At 38.5% G+C, this 15,925-nt stretch overlaps 1 protein-coding gene across 6 annotated transcripts in view; it reads right to left on the bottom strand.

Annotated features, from left to right (window-relative positions):
• mid2 (midline 2) overlaps window positions 1-15,925 on the bottom strand; it is an 846,826-nt gene that overhangs the window by 56,253 nt on the left and 774,648 nt on the right. For all 6 annotated transcript variants that reach the window (XM_039765790.1, XM_039765792.1, XM_039765791.1 and 3 more), the window contains one exon: window positions 11,864-12,012. In XM_039765790.1, the coding sequence (XP_039621724.1) occupies window positions 11,864-12,012 (149 nt within the window). The remainder of the gene's footprint in view (window positions 1-11,863; window positions 12,013-15,925) is intronic.

The raw sequence follows: 15,925 nt of genomic DNA, 5'->3' as shown, positions 1-15,925 counted from the left end.
TTACAGTGGCAGCATCACAGGTGGATTGTGGCTAGTCTTGGATGACTTCCCTGACCCCCACTCTGATAATCATGTTTGATTTACGAAGGAGGAAAAGCATTGATGATCGCATGGGTCACGCTAAATTCACAGAGATGGAGCCCGGTGGGTTGTGAATACCCTGGCATGTGAAAAACTTGGTTGTGACACCACAAAGGTTGGAAAACACTGCTGTATTCTAAACAGCAAGCAAAGACTGGACATTTGAATAGCCTTGTCCCTAATTATATACAAATTTTTAATCAAAATTAGGGTATATAAAGAAATTCGTGTAAAACCCTTTTCTGTCTTACACACAATAACAAAGCTGAAATTATGTGGTTATGAAAACTGAGCCTGTGATTACTTTCATCATTCTCACCAGTAAAGTCAGTCAGCTTATCAAGTGAGTGGCTCACAAGTCTTATGGTGATTTTATTTTGTACTTTCTTGAGAATCTTGGTTAAGAAAGAGAAAAAAAAATTGAGAAAAGACCAAAGAAAGATTAAATGGCCATTCATTTAAGTGTGAACCATAATGCGATTAAGTGCACTGATGGAGGTGAGTATAACTACGATGTTAGGTAAGCCCTGGACTTCTTAACAACTGCCATGCATACAATGCATCTGGGTACTCCTCCTCCTCAGTAAAATAACCTACTGTTTTTACTGAATTATTATGTGTATAATATTCTTGTTCTTCACATTTAAAATTATGGATGGTCCTGGTTATGTGTGATGAACTACTGTGCTGTGTACTAAGTCAACAAAGCAGTATAATGAGAAAAACCTCAAAAGCCTTATTAAACAGTAATTAATAAGGGAACATATGTATTCAAAGTTTATTAAGATTGCTAATCATATTATACTTGTGTCTATTTTTGATGTTATTTGGGCAAAAACTGGGGTCATCTTTTGGGGTGAGGTAACGTAAGTTTTTTTAAAATTTAAATTAATAATAATTATGGGTTTTCATTCTAAAAATTCACTTTACAATTGAGTTTTCAGCAAAGAATTAGTTTCATGAGGTGGGAGAAGCCTGTACAACACTGAAGTGTCAATAGCACTCAACAGTGACTGAAGTAAAACTCTAAATAGCACACAACAAACAACATTATGACAGCATTATGAATTAATTAATCAATTTGAATTACTTATATCATATCTGAATAACAAAAAATACTTTAGTTCAGTGACTTGTCCTCAAGATCCATAAAATGTGACGATCAATAGTAACCACAACTTTGTGTAACCTTTTAAATACGTCAAGCTCCATTACCAAACTGGAAGTTACATTTTCTACTTTTTTTGTTTAAAATATACATTTTTTAATTTTAATATGTATAAAATATTACAAACTACAAGTAACAAATATTTTTATTAACCTGAGACTTGCAACAAAACAAAGAATTTTTTAATACATATATATATACAGTAATCCCCGAGGGTCCCTTCTGGCAGGAACGGAAGTTGAGCCAGCAAACTTCCAGATACCACCGCAGATCATTAGCTACAGAGCCACCACTCTACCCATAGGCACCAAATGGTTGAACTCATTGTCAGTCACCTAACTTAAATACATTACAAAATCATGATATTTTTGCAAAAAAGACTGGCAGACTGCTGTGCTACTTATGAGAGGGGTGCACATCACTTAAACATCACATGCAATGTAAAATGTGTAATGTATCCAGTGTGATGGACGGCCGGCGTTTCAGTCCGGCCGGGACATCCCTCAACAGAAGAAAGCAGCCTTTTCAGGGCACTACATTCCCCGGGACGCTAGATGGCAGCTCCCCTGGATGGAAGTGGTTCCTCGGATTCCCGTAGGGAAGCATGGGACATGAAGTCCGTCTCTTAGCTCTGTTGGGTGCCGTGGGTGCTGCCAGGGGGAGCTCACCAAGAACCCAGGGACTATTACGGTTATACCAACACCGGAAGTACTTTGGGGTCACGAGGACGGAAGCTCGTAGCACTTCCAGGACACTTGATGAAGGACGATGTGGTGTTGACCCGGAAAAGAAATACTTCCGGGTCAGGGACTATAAAAGGACAAATGGGAAATCCAGCAGTTCGAGCTAGAGTTGGGTGGTAGAGGAACAGAGCTGCTGTGAGTGGAGGATTTGATTATTGATTGTTATTATTGTAATTATTGAATATAGGAGAATTGTGGAATGTGCAGTGTTTTGTGCACTTTATTCAAAAGAATTATTAAAAATATTCTTAGTGCTTTTAAACGTGTGTCCTGGACATCAGTCTGGTGGGTTCAACAGGGCAACAGCGCCTCTAGCGTCCACACCAGCTAATTCAATCATGCATATTACCTTCTAGTGTATTATTGTAAAATAACTTAAAAGTTTGTGGTTGTCAGAATTTTCTGTTCTTTAATAATATTTGTGTACTACAGACAGTATACCACTGGAAAGAAAAAGGCATGAGCCACCGGAGGTGTTACTAGCAGGACTCTGCAGCTAGTTTCATTGTTTGTGTAAAAAACAGAAGCACTTACAGATTTTTTTGTGTTGGAGATTGTTTCAAATTGATCTCATCACCCTGCACTGCAATCTAATAGTTATACATTTGGAAGAGGAATGACTGTGGTCAGTATCAGTTTCCATTTATTGGCACTGTATGTTTTTTACGCATTTCTATATCTGTATTTATGCATATTTTCATTGTGATATACGTATAAGCTTCCCATTTTATATCTGTTGACTTCAAAGTGTTGTTTGTGGAAAATCAGATTTGTGAATCAATGAAACTTGAAGTAAGTGTCACACACTGCTAAGTAGGGCTTGTGCACCGAATGTAACACCAGCCAAGGACAGGAGAGGGCGCTGCCATTCACATATTCTCCTCTATTATCTACAGACCAGAGGATGCGAAAGTCTTTTCAGTCATTAGAAAATTCCCTTGCTTTCACCTTTTTAACTAAAATATATTCTTTTAGCTCTCCAAATTGTTCCATATACGAATGCAGCAACATCAACATTTGTAAGAAAGAGATGTGTAGAGCTAAAACTAGCTAAAACATTTGTGAGTTGGCACTAAACACATTAAGACGTGAATGAGGGCTCATGGGAAATCTGGCAGTGGTTGATTCAAGGAGGCAAACATCGTTTAGAAAAGCAATGTTAAAAATCCTTCATCTCAAGCTTCTATATACCCTGTCCAAGTAAATCAGGTAATACTTTCTGGTGTTCTTTGAAGAAAAAACTATACAACAGCTAAAGATAAGGAATTCATAGTGCAGTTGTTGTTGTGAACTAATATGTGTTGTGTATTTACTCTGCTAATTTTTAGTGGAAAAAGTATGATTTTCTGACATACTGGGCATCATTTTACTCTTGGAAATATGATGTGCTATCATGTTATTAGCTGGCCTGTTAGATTTTACTGCTAGGTAAAGCAATGCAATGCAATTCTTGACAGCTCATTATAATCTCATTTGCTTTATAAAGTGGCTAGTAATGGGGTTGCTATACCATTAATATAAAAATAAGACAATTTGATGGTATGATTGAGGATTTAAACTTAAGGTATAGCAAGATCATTGTCAAGGCAGAGGTGAACATTACTATACCACAAATTATTTGGTATAGTAATAAACAGGCAAACATGTTTAAAGTAAGCCACATGAAAGAACAATATGCTCTTAGTTACTGTACCAAAAGAATTAAAATTTTACTTCTTCACTTTGATGCAGTTAATATATTATGCTACTTGCTTTAAAAATTTTGTAAGCTCTGCCCAGGAGAAAACAGAATATCTGTGTAAAGCTAGTTCTTTAATCCGTTTTGTGATTAAACCTTTTTATTGAATTTAAGAAAGCACAAACCAATAAAAATCATTACACGTCAAAAGCTAACAATCAAGATACGTAATACAATAACCAATGGTGCCCCCTTCACCCACCCTACCCAGATCACCCTGTGAAAGAGAAACCTAGAAGATCTAAAGCCATTGATGCAATTGGAAACCAGCAGGAGAAACGACAAACACAGCAAAAGGTATAAATTAGAAATGAAGTCTGGAAGCACAATGCTCAATACTACCGAATTACTACAGCTCCTAATCAAATGTAAATGAAATACAGACTACCACTTGCTAAGTTTGTTCTGTGCCAATGAATGGTCAAATAAGACTAGGTTAAAGAAAGAAGACTTCCATAAATTACGCAGTGAGAGGACTACGACTAGTTTAGTAATGATGAAATCCAGAAAAAAGGCGCCTACTGGATAAAAGTGAGAGTAAGAGCAAGTAAGAGGAATGTAAGAGACATTATTAACAGAATAAGCAATCAGAGATGGCAGACCAAAAAAGTAAAATATATGAAGAAATGTGCCATGGATATTAAAGTCCAAAATGAGAGGTCAAATATGTAGCATAAAGTTTGTGAGGGGAAAAAGTATAATGTACACATTTAAAACTGAACATGCCTTAAACTTATTATTCTTTATGTCAAGCAGAAAACAGTTAAAATAGTGGCCTCCTCTGCAGATCACCTTGAACTCTTTCTGCCTCTATGTGGAATATAAAATATAAAAAATCATACTTTCAAAGATGTAAAAATTGTTTATCACAGCACCAGAGAGTGACGATGTGCTGCATGTTGGCTGCACTAGATAGTAAGAATTTCACTACACTCTGTGCATGTGTCAATACTTCGACTGCTATAAAAATTAATAAGTGCAGTAAGTTTGGTTTATTGACCTCATAAAATTTTCATTTATTCATTTAAATAACGTTCACTTTACATTTTTAAGTAGCTGCAGTAAACTGACAGACTATGATTTGCTCAGGTTGAGATAATGAGCCCATAGAAGGGATTGAACTGGCAAGAAATAATTACACTGTCTTCAGAAAGTATTCAAAATCCTTCACTTTTTTACATTTTGTTATGTTCCAGCCATATGCTAAAATCATTTAAATTAACTTTTTTCTTCATCAAACAACACTCAATAACCCAGGGTGATAGAGCAAAAATGGGAGTTTAGGAATTTTTACAGCATTACTAAAAATAAAAAAACTATAAATATTACATTGACACAAGTATTCAGACCCATTGCTATGGCCCCTGAAATCTGGGTCAAGAGCATCCAATCTGTTGATCATTATTGAGATGTTTCTATGTATATTTTGTTTGACAGTCTACCTGCGGTCAATTTAATTAAATGGACATGATTAGCAAAGGCACACAACTGTCTATATAAGGATGGCAATGTGAGTAACAGTAAAAAAAAACAAGTCACGAGGTCAAACGAATTCCTGCAGAGCTCAGAGAGAGGATTGTGTCAAGGCACAGATCTGGGGAAAGCTACAAAAAAAAAAAAAAAACTGCAGCATTGAAGGTTCTCAGGAGCACAGTGGCCATTCTTTGATGAAATAAGTTTGGAAGAACCTAGAAGTGCCTGCCGGCCCAACTAAGCAACTGCGGGAGAATGGTCTTAGGTAGGAGAGGTGCCCAGTCTAGCTGAGCTGCAAAGAACCTGTGTGAAGTTGGGTGACAATTCAAGGAGGGTAATCAACACTGTAACACTTCACCAGTCTAGGTATTATGGCAGAGTGGCCAAACAACACATGAAAGCCTTCTTGTAGTTTATAAAAAGGAATCTAAAGGACTCTCAAGCTATGAGAAACAAGATCCCTTGGTCTGATGAAACCAAGATTGACTATTTTGCCTCAATTCTAAGTGTCACATCTAAGGGTAGATCCAGATGCAGCTCATCACCTGGAAAATAATATCCTCGCGGTGAAGCATGGTTGTGGCAGCATCATGCTTTGGAGTTATTTTTTAGTGGCAAAGACTGCGAGACTACTCAGGGTTGAGGGAAAGCTGAATGGAACAAAGTTCAAAGATATTCTTAAAATCGTCCAGATCCACAATTCTGTACAACTCAGAATGGGGTAAAGGTTCACCTTCAAAAAGTACAAAGACCCTAAGCACAAAGCAACATGATTGGATTTGAGTCAACTCTGTGAATGTTCTTGACCAACTCAACTAGAGTCCAGGCTTGAATGTAATTGAACATCTCTGTGGAGACCTGAAAAATGGCTAACCACACATGGTCTCCATCCAACCTGAGAGAGCTGTAGAGAAGAATGGTAAAAAAAAAAAAATATATATATAAATCAACAAATCTAGGTATGCAAAGCCTGTCACGTCATACAAAAGAAGAATCCAGGCCATAATCGGGCCAAAGGTGCTTCAATAAAGTACTTCATGAGGAAAGGGTCTGAATATTTGTATCAATGCTATATATCAGGTGTTTTACTTTTGTTAAATTAGCAGAAAAATCTACAATCCTCTTTTCACTTTGTAATTCTGAGGTATTGATAGTTTCTTGATGAGAGAATAAATAAATGTAAATGATTTTAGCACAAGGTTGAACATAACAAAATGTGACAAAAGTAAGGGGCTGGAACTACTTTTTGAGGGCACTGTATATCAGTCACATTTTGCTATCAAGGCCCTGGACAGTGACAACATGGTGCTCCTCACAGACTTGATGTTATTTGGATGTAATCTTGTTATTTGTGCAGTTATTATTTGTGGCTACAAGCCCTATTAAAAGTCAAAGTAAATGTTTACAATTGACTTTTAGCCTGCTAAACACAGAACAGCTATCACTACTTATCTAGAGGCTCCACAAGAGGCTCGATTCAATATATCTTTTTTATTTGCACTTAAATATGATTTATTCTGTTACTGCTGCACTGCAACAGTATTAATATCTATACCTTTGTGAATGTTTTTTTCTTTTTTGCACCAACAAAATTAATACTGTACGCAATTTCACTTTAAAAGTACAGTCTTCCATTGCATTCAAGTAAGGTTTTGGTATCCTTTGGAATTGTGGATGAAACAGCAACTCACAACATTCCTTGAAAATGATTAACAACAGTTAATCTACAATGCAAATGAAAATGGCTAACTGTCGATATGTCACAGCCTAATTAAGACGGTGAACATCCTGAAAGCTTGTGAATTAAAACTGGGCTGGATTGGGGGGGCAATGGGATAGGGGATTTTTTTTTAAAGAAAAAACTTTAAAAACATGCTATAGTTTGTGAGAAAACATTGTAAAAGAGTGAGAAGGCAAAAGTTTGAAGGACAGAGTAAGATGCTTGAGTGGCAGCAGCCAAATCCAGCAAAAGAAGGGATCGGCATATCCTTCAAATCAGCAGCATTCAAAGAAGAGGACAGTTGCCTTCATAGGAACCCCACGCAGCTGTTTCTGCTTGCATGTTTGGATGGAGCATCATGTCAGTGAAGATACAGAATGCTGTGGCATTTGGTGATGTTATGACATAGTTTTCAGATGGGAAACAGTGTGACACTAGCTGTATTTTGTTCCCAGTTCGTATTTCTTGTTTTGGAGGTGTTTTCTGTGACCCATAAAAGTGGGAAAGTAAAGTAATCCATTTCATTAGGCTGTTAGGGTATGGCATAACTATAAATTGTTGCTCAATATTGAGATGGGTCTATGGCAGTGCTACCAAGAGGACTCAGTAGGGAAGCACAGGAGGTAAAGGGAGGACAACATGACTGGTGAGCACTTTAAAGAGAATCTCTGTTCAGCAGGAACAGATCAGATGGGAGCTGCAGCTGTTTTTCACGCAAGGTGTTGCGTCTAAATGTGTGTCATGAAAAGTGGATGTTCTACGTGATGATGGTTAAGGAGGGTGTAGCATTTGTTTGCCAAGTGCATATTTCATTGATAATTAAATTGGTCAACTTAAGACAGGTATATGTTTTGTGACAAAATTCTCTCTATTTATTGAACACCCAGTGACCCTGTAGTTAGGATATAGCGGGTTGAATTATGGATGGATGGATGGATAATTTATTGAATATCTTATATATTAATATATATATATACTAGCACCCTGAGGCACTTGTGCTAATCTCTGGAGACTTTAACCATGTGACGCTGGACAAAACATTACCTGCCTTCTCCCAGTATGTGGATTGTAACACCCGGGGAAATAGGACTATCGACCTACTGTATGCAAACGTTAAAGACGCATACAGCTCCACCCCGCTGCCTGCGCTTGGGAAAGCAGATCATAACCTGGTTCTGCTTCAGCCTCAATACAAACCAAGAGTGAGGGCACTACCTACAACTACACGCTCATTCAGGAAGTGGTCCCCTGAGGCAGAGCAGGCTCTGAGAGACTGCTTTGGAACTACAGACTGGGATATCCTGCTGGGGTCACATAGTGAGAACATTGAAGAGGCTGTTGAATGCACAACTGATTACATCAACTTCTGTATGGACATTGTAGTTCCAGTAAGAACAGTACGCTGCTATGCTAACAACAAGCCATGGATTACAAGTGACATCAAGGGCTTTTGAACCAGAAGAAAAGGGCTTTTAAAGGTGGTGATCAGCATGCGCTCAAGTGCGTGCAGAAGGAACTCCGAGTCCAGCTCAGGGTGGGGAAAGAGCAGTACAGGAGAAAGCTGGAGCAGAAGTTGCAGAACAACAGCATGAAGGAAGTGTGGGATGGGATGAAGATTATCACTGGCTGCAGCTCGAAGCAGGGTGCCACCATCGAGACAGATGTGGAGAGAGCAAACCAAATGAACAACTTCTTTAATAGGTTTGATCACCCTAACCCACTCTCACCTCGGAGTACTGCATCCTCCAACCATCCTTCTGCTGATACCAGCATAGGTGAGACATCCCCACCCACAATTACAGCAGCCCATGTGAGCAGAGAGTTGAGAAGACTTCGTGCCAGCAAAGCAGCGGGTCCAGATGGTGTATCGCCACGACTGCTGAAGGCCTGTGTGTTGGAACTGGGAAGTCCTCTACAGCGCATCTTCAACCTGAGCCTGGAACAGGGAGAGTCCCAAGGCTTTGGAAAACATCTTGTATCACCCCAGTCCCAAAGGTATCACGTCCTAGTGAGCTGAATGACTTCCGGCCTGTTGCTCTGACGTCACATCTGATGAAGACCATGGAGCGGCTGCTGCTTCACCACCTGAGGCCACAGGTCCGCCACGCCCTCGACCCTCTGCAGTTCGCATACCAGGAGAAGGTGGGAGCGAGGATGCCATCATCTATATGCTACACCGATCCCTCTCCCACTTGGACAGAGGCAGTGGTGCTGTAAGAATTATGTTTTGGACTTCTCTAGCGCCTTCAACACCATCCAACCTCTGCTCCTTAGAGACAAGCTGACTGAGATGGGAGTAGACTCACACCTGGTGGCATGGATTGTGGACTATCTTACAGACAGACCTCAATATGTGCGTCTTGGGAACTGCAGGTCTGACATTGTGTCAGCAACACAGGGGCCGCAGGGACTGTACTTTCTCCGGTCCTGTTCAATCTATATACATCAGACTTCCAAGATGACTCGGAGTCATGCCACGTGCAAAAGTTCGCTGATGACACTGCTATTGTGGGCTGCATCAGGAGTGGGCAGGAGGAGGAGTACAGGAAGCTAATCAAAGACTTTGTTAAATGGTGCGACTCGAACCACTTACACCTTAACACCAGCAAGACCAAGGAGCTGGTGGTGGATTTTAGGAGGCCCAGGCCTCTCGTGGACCCTGTGATCATCAGAGGTGACTGTGTGTAGACGGTGCAGACCTATAAATATCTGGGAGTGCAGCTAGATGACAAATTGGACTGGACTGCCAATACTGATGCTCTATGTAAGAAAGGTCAGAGCCGACTGTACTTTCTTAGAAGGTTGGCGTCCTTCAACATCTGCAATAAGATGCTGCAGATGTTCTACCAGACGGTAGTTGCAAGTGCCCTCTTCTACGCGGTGGTGTGCTGGGGAGGCAGCATAAAGATGAAAGACGCCTCACGCCTGGACAAACTTGTTAAGAAGGCAGGCTCTATTGTAGGAGTAAAGTTGGACAGTTTAACATCTGTGGCAGAGCGACGGGCATTAAGCAAACTCCTGTCAATCATGAATAATCCACTGAACAGTGTCATTTCCAGGCAGAGGAGTAGCTTCAGTGACAGACTTTTGTCACTGTCTTGCTCCACTGACAGACTGAGGAGATCGTTCTTCCCCCACACTATGCGACTCTTCAATTCCACCCGGGGGAGTAAATGCTAACATTATTTAGTTATTGTCTTCTTTTACATGCATTTTTATTACTATTTAATTTAGTATTGTTTTTTGTATCAGTATACTGCTGCTGGATTATGTGAATTTCCCCTTGGGATGAATAATGTATGTATGTATGTATGTATGTATGTATGTATGTACTGTATGTATGTACTGTATGTACTGTATGTATGTATGTATGTATCTATCTATCTATCTATCTATCTATCTATCTAAATGTCTACAAGAGGAAGTGTGTGTGTTTGTCCGGCCCGAAAATGAGAGATGGAGTTGGGGTAGGATCTCTGTCTCTGAGGAAAGAAAAAACTTGCTGAGCCACTAATAACACAGCAAAATGAAACCTCCAAAGAAAGACAAAGTCACTTAGCCGCTAACATCTGCAAAATGGTATCCCTTTTACTTTTCATCCCATCGCTAATCAAGTAACGATGCGAGCATGTCGGCAAAACGAATCCTCCTAGGAGAGTGATGCCCGGAGTAGTTCCTTTCGACTACCTGACATCTCTATATTTTAATTTTTTTCTGTCGATTTCAATAGTTTTTAGGACCTCTGGATTTTTACAGTACAGGCTTACACAGCTAGTTATGACATAAAACAGCAAGATTCAGGGTTTAGCCAACATTGGAGAGTATTTGCCTGTGAGGTCACAGCAATAACAATGTTTTCCAAGGCACAATTTAAATTCACTATAGCATAAATGACAACAAAGAAGGTATTTAATGTAACATAAGATGGGCATCACGTTATAAGACTTACATTTCACATAAAATGGTTGTAAAAGTCATGGAGTCAGTCTTCACTCTATCTGTTTTTGATATCTGCCCATTTTTAATCAGTAATACGGCTTTCATTAACCTAGTAATAGAGATGGGCTAATTATAGTTTGCATAGAGATAAAAAGATTTAATCTTTACTATGCACAGTATGTGCCCAACCTTTTTAATGGGTTATGAAAGTAGGCTTAGCTAACAGAAAAGATGTGCAGATACCTAATGCATAAACGCTTAAGAGAATGCACAGTTTGAAACCAATTATTATTTTTTAAATACACAGCATGCATTCAGCCATTATATAGTGTTATTACTAGGAGCAACACTAGCAAAGAAAAGATGTCCAGTTAGTCCAGGACCCATCAGCTGCAGGGATTAAGGCCTCTGCCAGCAGTTTGGATCTTTATATCATCTGGCTTCCTGCATGTGAGACTGATTCTGTGATGTTTTTTCTAAACAATCATTATGACATTCTGTGAAACTAACACAGGCTTGTTAAAAGGACTGTGCCAGCCAGTGATCCCAAAAAGTAAGCAAGAACCCATATGATGTTCCATTTTCTTCTGCCTGTGGCGTCTGTCTTTGTGTTAATACATTTCATCGCCCTTTTCAATGTGCCACTTTATAAAAACAGACAAGCACAGTATAGTCTAGCTAACTGTAGAGCTTAAATGCAGAATTTTATATTCTGGTATGTTTCAAGGCTTGTCATTATGGAGTTTACAAAAGAAGATATCACTGCTGCTTGCTCACTTGTTCCATATACAGTACAGTCTGTGCATTTTTCGATTTTTGTGATTGATGTGTGTGTTATGGGGTTGATGCAACAAAACAGCTTTTTTTAACAAAACATTGCTAATCACTGGAACAGACACAGTGTATAAATATACTTTTCACATATCTCTTGTGCAAAAAGTGAATTCAGAAAAACAGTAAAGGTGCAAATAAGTGGCCCGCAATGTGAATAGGGCTCTTACCTCTCAGCCACGTTCTTGGCAGTCTGCAGGAAGCGAGCATGATCATTCTCCTTCAGGCTCTGTTCTGCCTGGGTGATAAGTGCGCTTGAGCGCTCCAAACACTGGCGACAGTTTGCTATCTGCTGAGCCAGTTTGCGAAGTTTCATCACCTGAAATGGAGAGTGAAGGAGAGAGGACTGAGAAAAAGTGAATGGAAATCCCAGGCTTCAAAAAGTAATTCACCGCAGTCAGTGCAATTTGTTTAACAATTAATGCTCTCTTCGCATGAGGAGCCAATGACAAGAAGGTGACAGTTGCATTTCCCTACAATCTACTAAATAGTTTCAGACTAGTAAACAAATCAAGAGAGCAGAAAAATAATTTTACCCTACTTAATTGAAATGAAAAAGCGGAGGACCCAGGCAAGAGGAAAAAATATACACATTTTCAAGTTTGTCCACATGCTCTTCTCTTTCCACTTGAAGAAAAAGAGTAATTTTTTAAGTGATAATTGGAATTGATTTCATAAGACACTGACTGTTTCTCCATTTTGTTAAATGACTGCTACAATTAATATTTTACAAATTCTTTTGACGTAACAGGTAAATATAAGATACATAGGCAGATAAACTGGAAAAAGGAAAAAAAAACTTTAGGTGTAGTAAACATAAGATACATAGGCAGATAAACAGGAAAAAGGAAAAAAAACTTTAGGCATCACAGAGTACACCTAAAGCATCAGCCCCGCAGAGGATGCCAGTGAAACATGGAATAAAATACTATATATTACACATTTACAATCAAATATTAAAATGCTATCCATAAGATTGTGCAGCAATGCTGTCTTACAGTTCCAGACTCGTAGGTTTGAATCCCATGTCCAGTCATTTCTGGTGTGAACTGTGCATGTTCTCTCATTGTCTCCAATAGTTTTCCTCTACATACTCTTATCCATACCTCCACAACATCAAAGATGTTTATGATATTTTCACCAAATATTCTAAATTGGTCTGGGTTCAGCTTGAGTCTGGGTTTGGGAGTAAGTGAGCTATTCGATAGATTATTATCCTTTCCAGGGTTGGTTCCTGCCTTATGCACAGATGTCCATGATCCTGATTTGGATTAAGCAAGTTTCAGAATGACAATACGTTAGGATTCATTTTAGTGAGTTTGCTTATGTCACGGTTTCTTCATATCCTCACCCGTGAATGGTGGAGGGGAGGTGAGTCAATAGCACTCATTATACTAAAGCTGCTTTTACTGCAGAAAAGATGAATTAGTAAGCCAGAGTAAATCTTAAAACCATGGAATGAAAATTCATAAAATATGCAGATCTATTGAAATATACTGAAAAACCTTCATAATGGGATTTCGCTATCTGGTTCCTTTTTATTAAGGTAACCACAAGCAGTAGTGGTAAACTACAGCCTCAACCCCATATAATACAGAGATCTTCCACATCATTTATGTCTTTGCCATGAAAACTCTGGATTATCTAGGCAATCAGACCTTAAATGAGCCAACTATAGTATAGCCAAGTACTCTTGATGGGAAAGTTTGGAAATTTGCCAGGAAGAGCTGGACTCTGTAGATTAGGACAGGAAAGTCTGGGCTGTCCTGCTGTTGCTGTCAATGTCAAAGGCTTCAATCACAAACCAAAGAGAAAAAAGTACACAGAGTGTAAAATTTGGCTACTTGTAAAAGTTAGTGCTTTTTTTTATTACTCAGCTTTATTCTGTCAGTGACATTCACATGGTACAACGAACTTGCCACTCCCTCTCTTAGTTGATGGGCTTTATCTCCATTCTTTTCACAAGAGCAGTAATGACTACAGTTGGTGCTGTGATTGATGCCTGATCAGAACTATTTGTTGTACTGGCAATCAAAGATACAATGCCCCGTGACCGCTATCAGACTATCATGTGCCATTTACCTGGATCTCAGTAATCTTATTAAGCCTTTGATAGAGTGGAATGCACAATTCACACCAGCCTGGTCAGCAATGGAAATCCAATCTTGATCTACTTCCTATTTATATGGCCTGCCTTGTGCCCCATTAAATATTAACTTCTATCAATATACTAATAATTCAGTCATCCACAAATCACTTACAATGTAGAACCAATACACTACGCACTTCAAAGCAGAGAAGCTTTAATCTGATGCTCCTCTACAAATTAATCACCTTTTTCAACCTTCTCCAACCAACTGAGCATTTAACCAATATATAACAGGCAGCCTTCAGCACAGAGCTTTTCATAGAGACACGTATACCTAAACCTGTGTTTCTCAGAGACATTTGAGTCACAGGAGCATATGGTATAATCCACCTCCCACTTTTTTCCCGTGACACCACAAAAGAATTGACAGAGTCTAGTGAGATTATTTATCCTGTTTCTAATCACCCTTCCCTCAATATCTCTTATCTATATTTGATTTCATTTCCCTTTTGAAATTGTGTTCATTTCTCCCTTTTTGGGTGGATGGCGTTAGTGGGATAACCAAGGGTGAAGCATTGTTTATCCCTTTGGAGACTTTTTTGAAGGAATAAACCTTAATTTTATTGACTTGTGGGTGTATTGCATTGTACACCAACAACTTTGAAATATGGCGGTGTCCCACTAGTGCATAAGTGGTTAAAGCAGAGAAGGACAAATTGTTATTGTCTACACCACCTTATTAGCCGGAAGACTTATCTTGCTTAGCAAGAAGTATCCAAACCCTACTTTTATAACTAAGATGGTAATTGATGTTTTAATTATTTGACATTAGAAAAAAATCTAATTTTTGTTAAGCAGATCTGTCCAAAACATTTTTAAAATACACCAGGACTTAATTAAAAGTAAAGTTTAGATTAAGTATTCCTATATGCTTTTGGAATTGCCTCTCTTTTTCTCTTGGGTGAAGATTGAATTCTTGTTTTATTACATTTAGCTTTTCTCTGTTTTTTTTTTTTTTAATTTCAATGGTGTTCTTTCAAGATTGATTTTGAAGTAATTTGTTGTGTAAGTTCTGCAAATTTTGTCTGCTTGATTGTATATTATGTTACTTTCTTGAAATAAATGTAATAAAAAAATACATTACATCTTGCCTGAAGAAGGGGCCTGAGTTGCCTTGAAAGCTTGCATATTGTAATCTTTTAGTTAGCCAATAAAATGTATTATTTTGCTTGACTTCTCACTACATAAAAAATTAAAAACAACAAAATTAGAAAAAATAATTAAATAACACTGTACAGGAATTGTTCAATGAAGGCAAACTTGTCAAATACTAATACGTACCCACTTAAAAACATAGATCATGCTACTTAACAAAATAATCAAATGCATGTGGCAAATACTCCTTTTATTCCCCAGCAAGCTAGTATTGCAGTGTAGTATATCTGCTTCAACACTGATTCTGAATATTTTGCTGTGAACAAGCTACCAAATAAAAAACCTTTTAATCCAGCGATAGACATTGTTTTGTGTGTACAGCATGTTACAAAATGATTCTTCTGAAAACTCTTACCAGTGATACCCTTACTGCTTTATGCCTCGAAGAAGGCATTCAGGCAGAGTGGCAGCCAACTTATCTTCTCATCTAACTTAAATATAAACATAGTAAGACTGTCAAAAATCTAAATTAAAATCAGTTCAAATGGGATTTGTTCTTCACATATTCACCTTTTCCATGGACAAATAAAATAATAAAAGCAAATAAATAAACAATAGGTATAAATGATGGTGCATGTGGATGTATTCCCTCATAAATGCTGCATGTTAAAAAACCATGTCGACTGAAATTTTCCTGAGCTCAGTAGCCTCAGAAGCTTCAACGCTGGGATCACCATTGATTATTACCTCTCTGGGTGCACTCTAAGAAGTTTCCCCAGGGTACAATATAAGGCTTTGCTAATTAGCCTGCTAATTTACCAATTTTCACTTCACTAGAATATATGACAATTACAAAAGAAGTCAAAGTGACATTTTCCTCCCAGGCAAAATTCAGACGAAGCTGCGTGTTAGACCACTCACAGAGAAGGTCATGTGATTACGTATTCCTAGGTGAGTGCGGTCTGCACAGCTCAGTTGCAGGGGAGAT

The sequence above is a fragment of the Polypterus senegalus genome, chromosome 10 (genome assembly GCF_016835505.1).
Source record: "Polypterus senegalus isolate Bchr_013 chromosome 10, ASM1683550v1, whole genome shotgun sequence".
Taxonomy (NCBI): Eukaryota; Metazoa; Chordata; class Cladistia; order Polypteriformes; family Polypteridae; genus Polypterus; species Polypterus senegalus.
The sequence above is the reverse complement of the archived record's forward strand: the minus strand, read 5'-3'. Positions and strand labels throughout refer to the sequence as shown.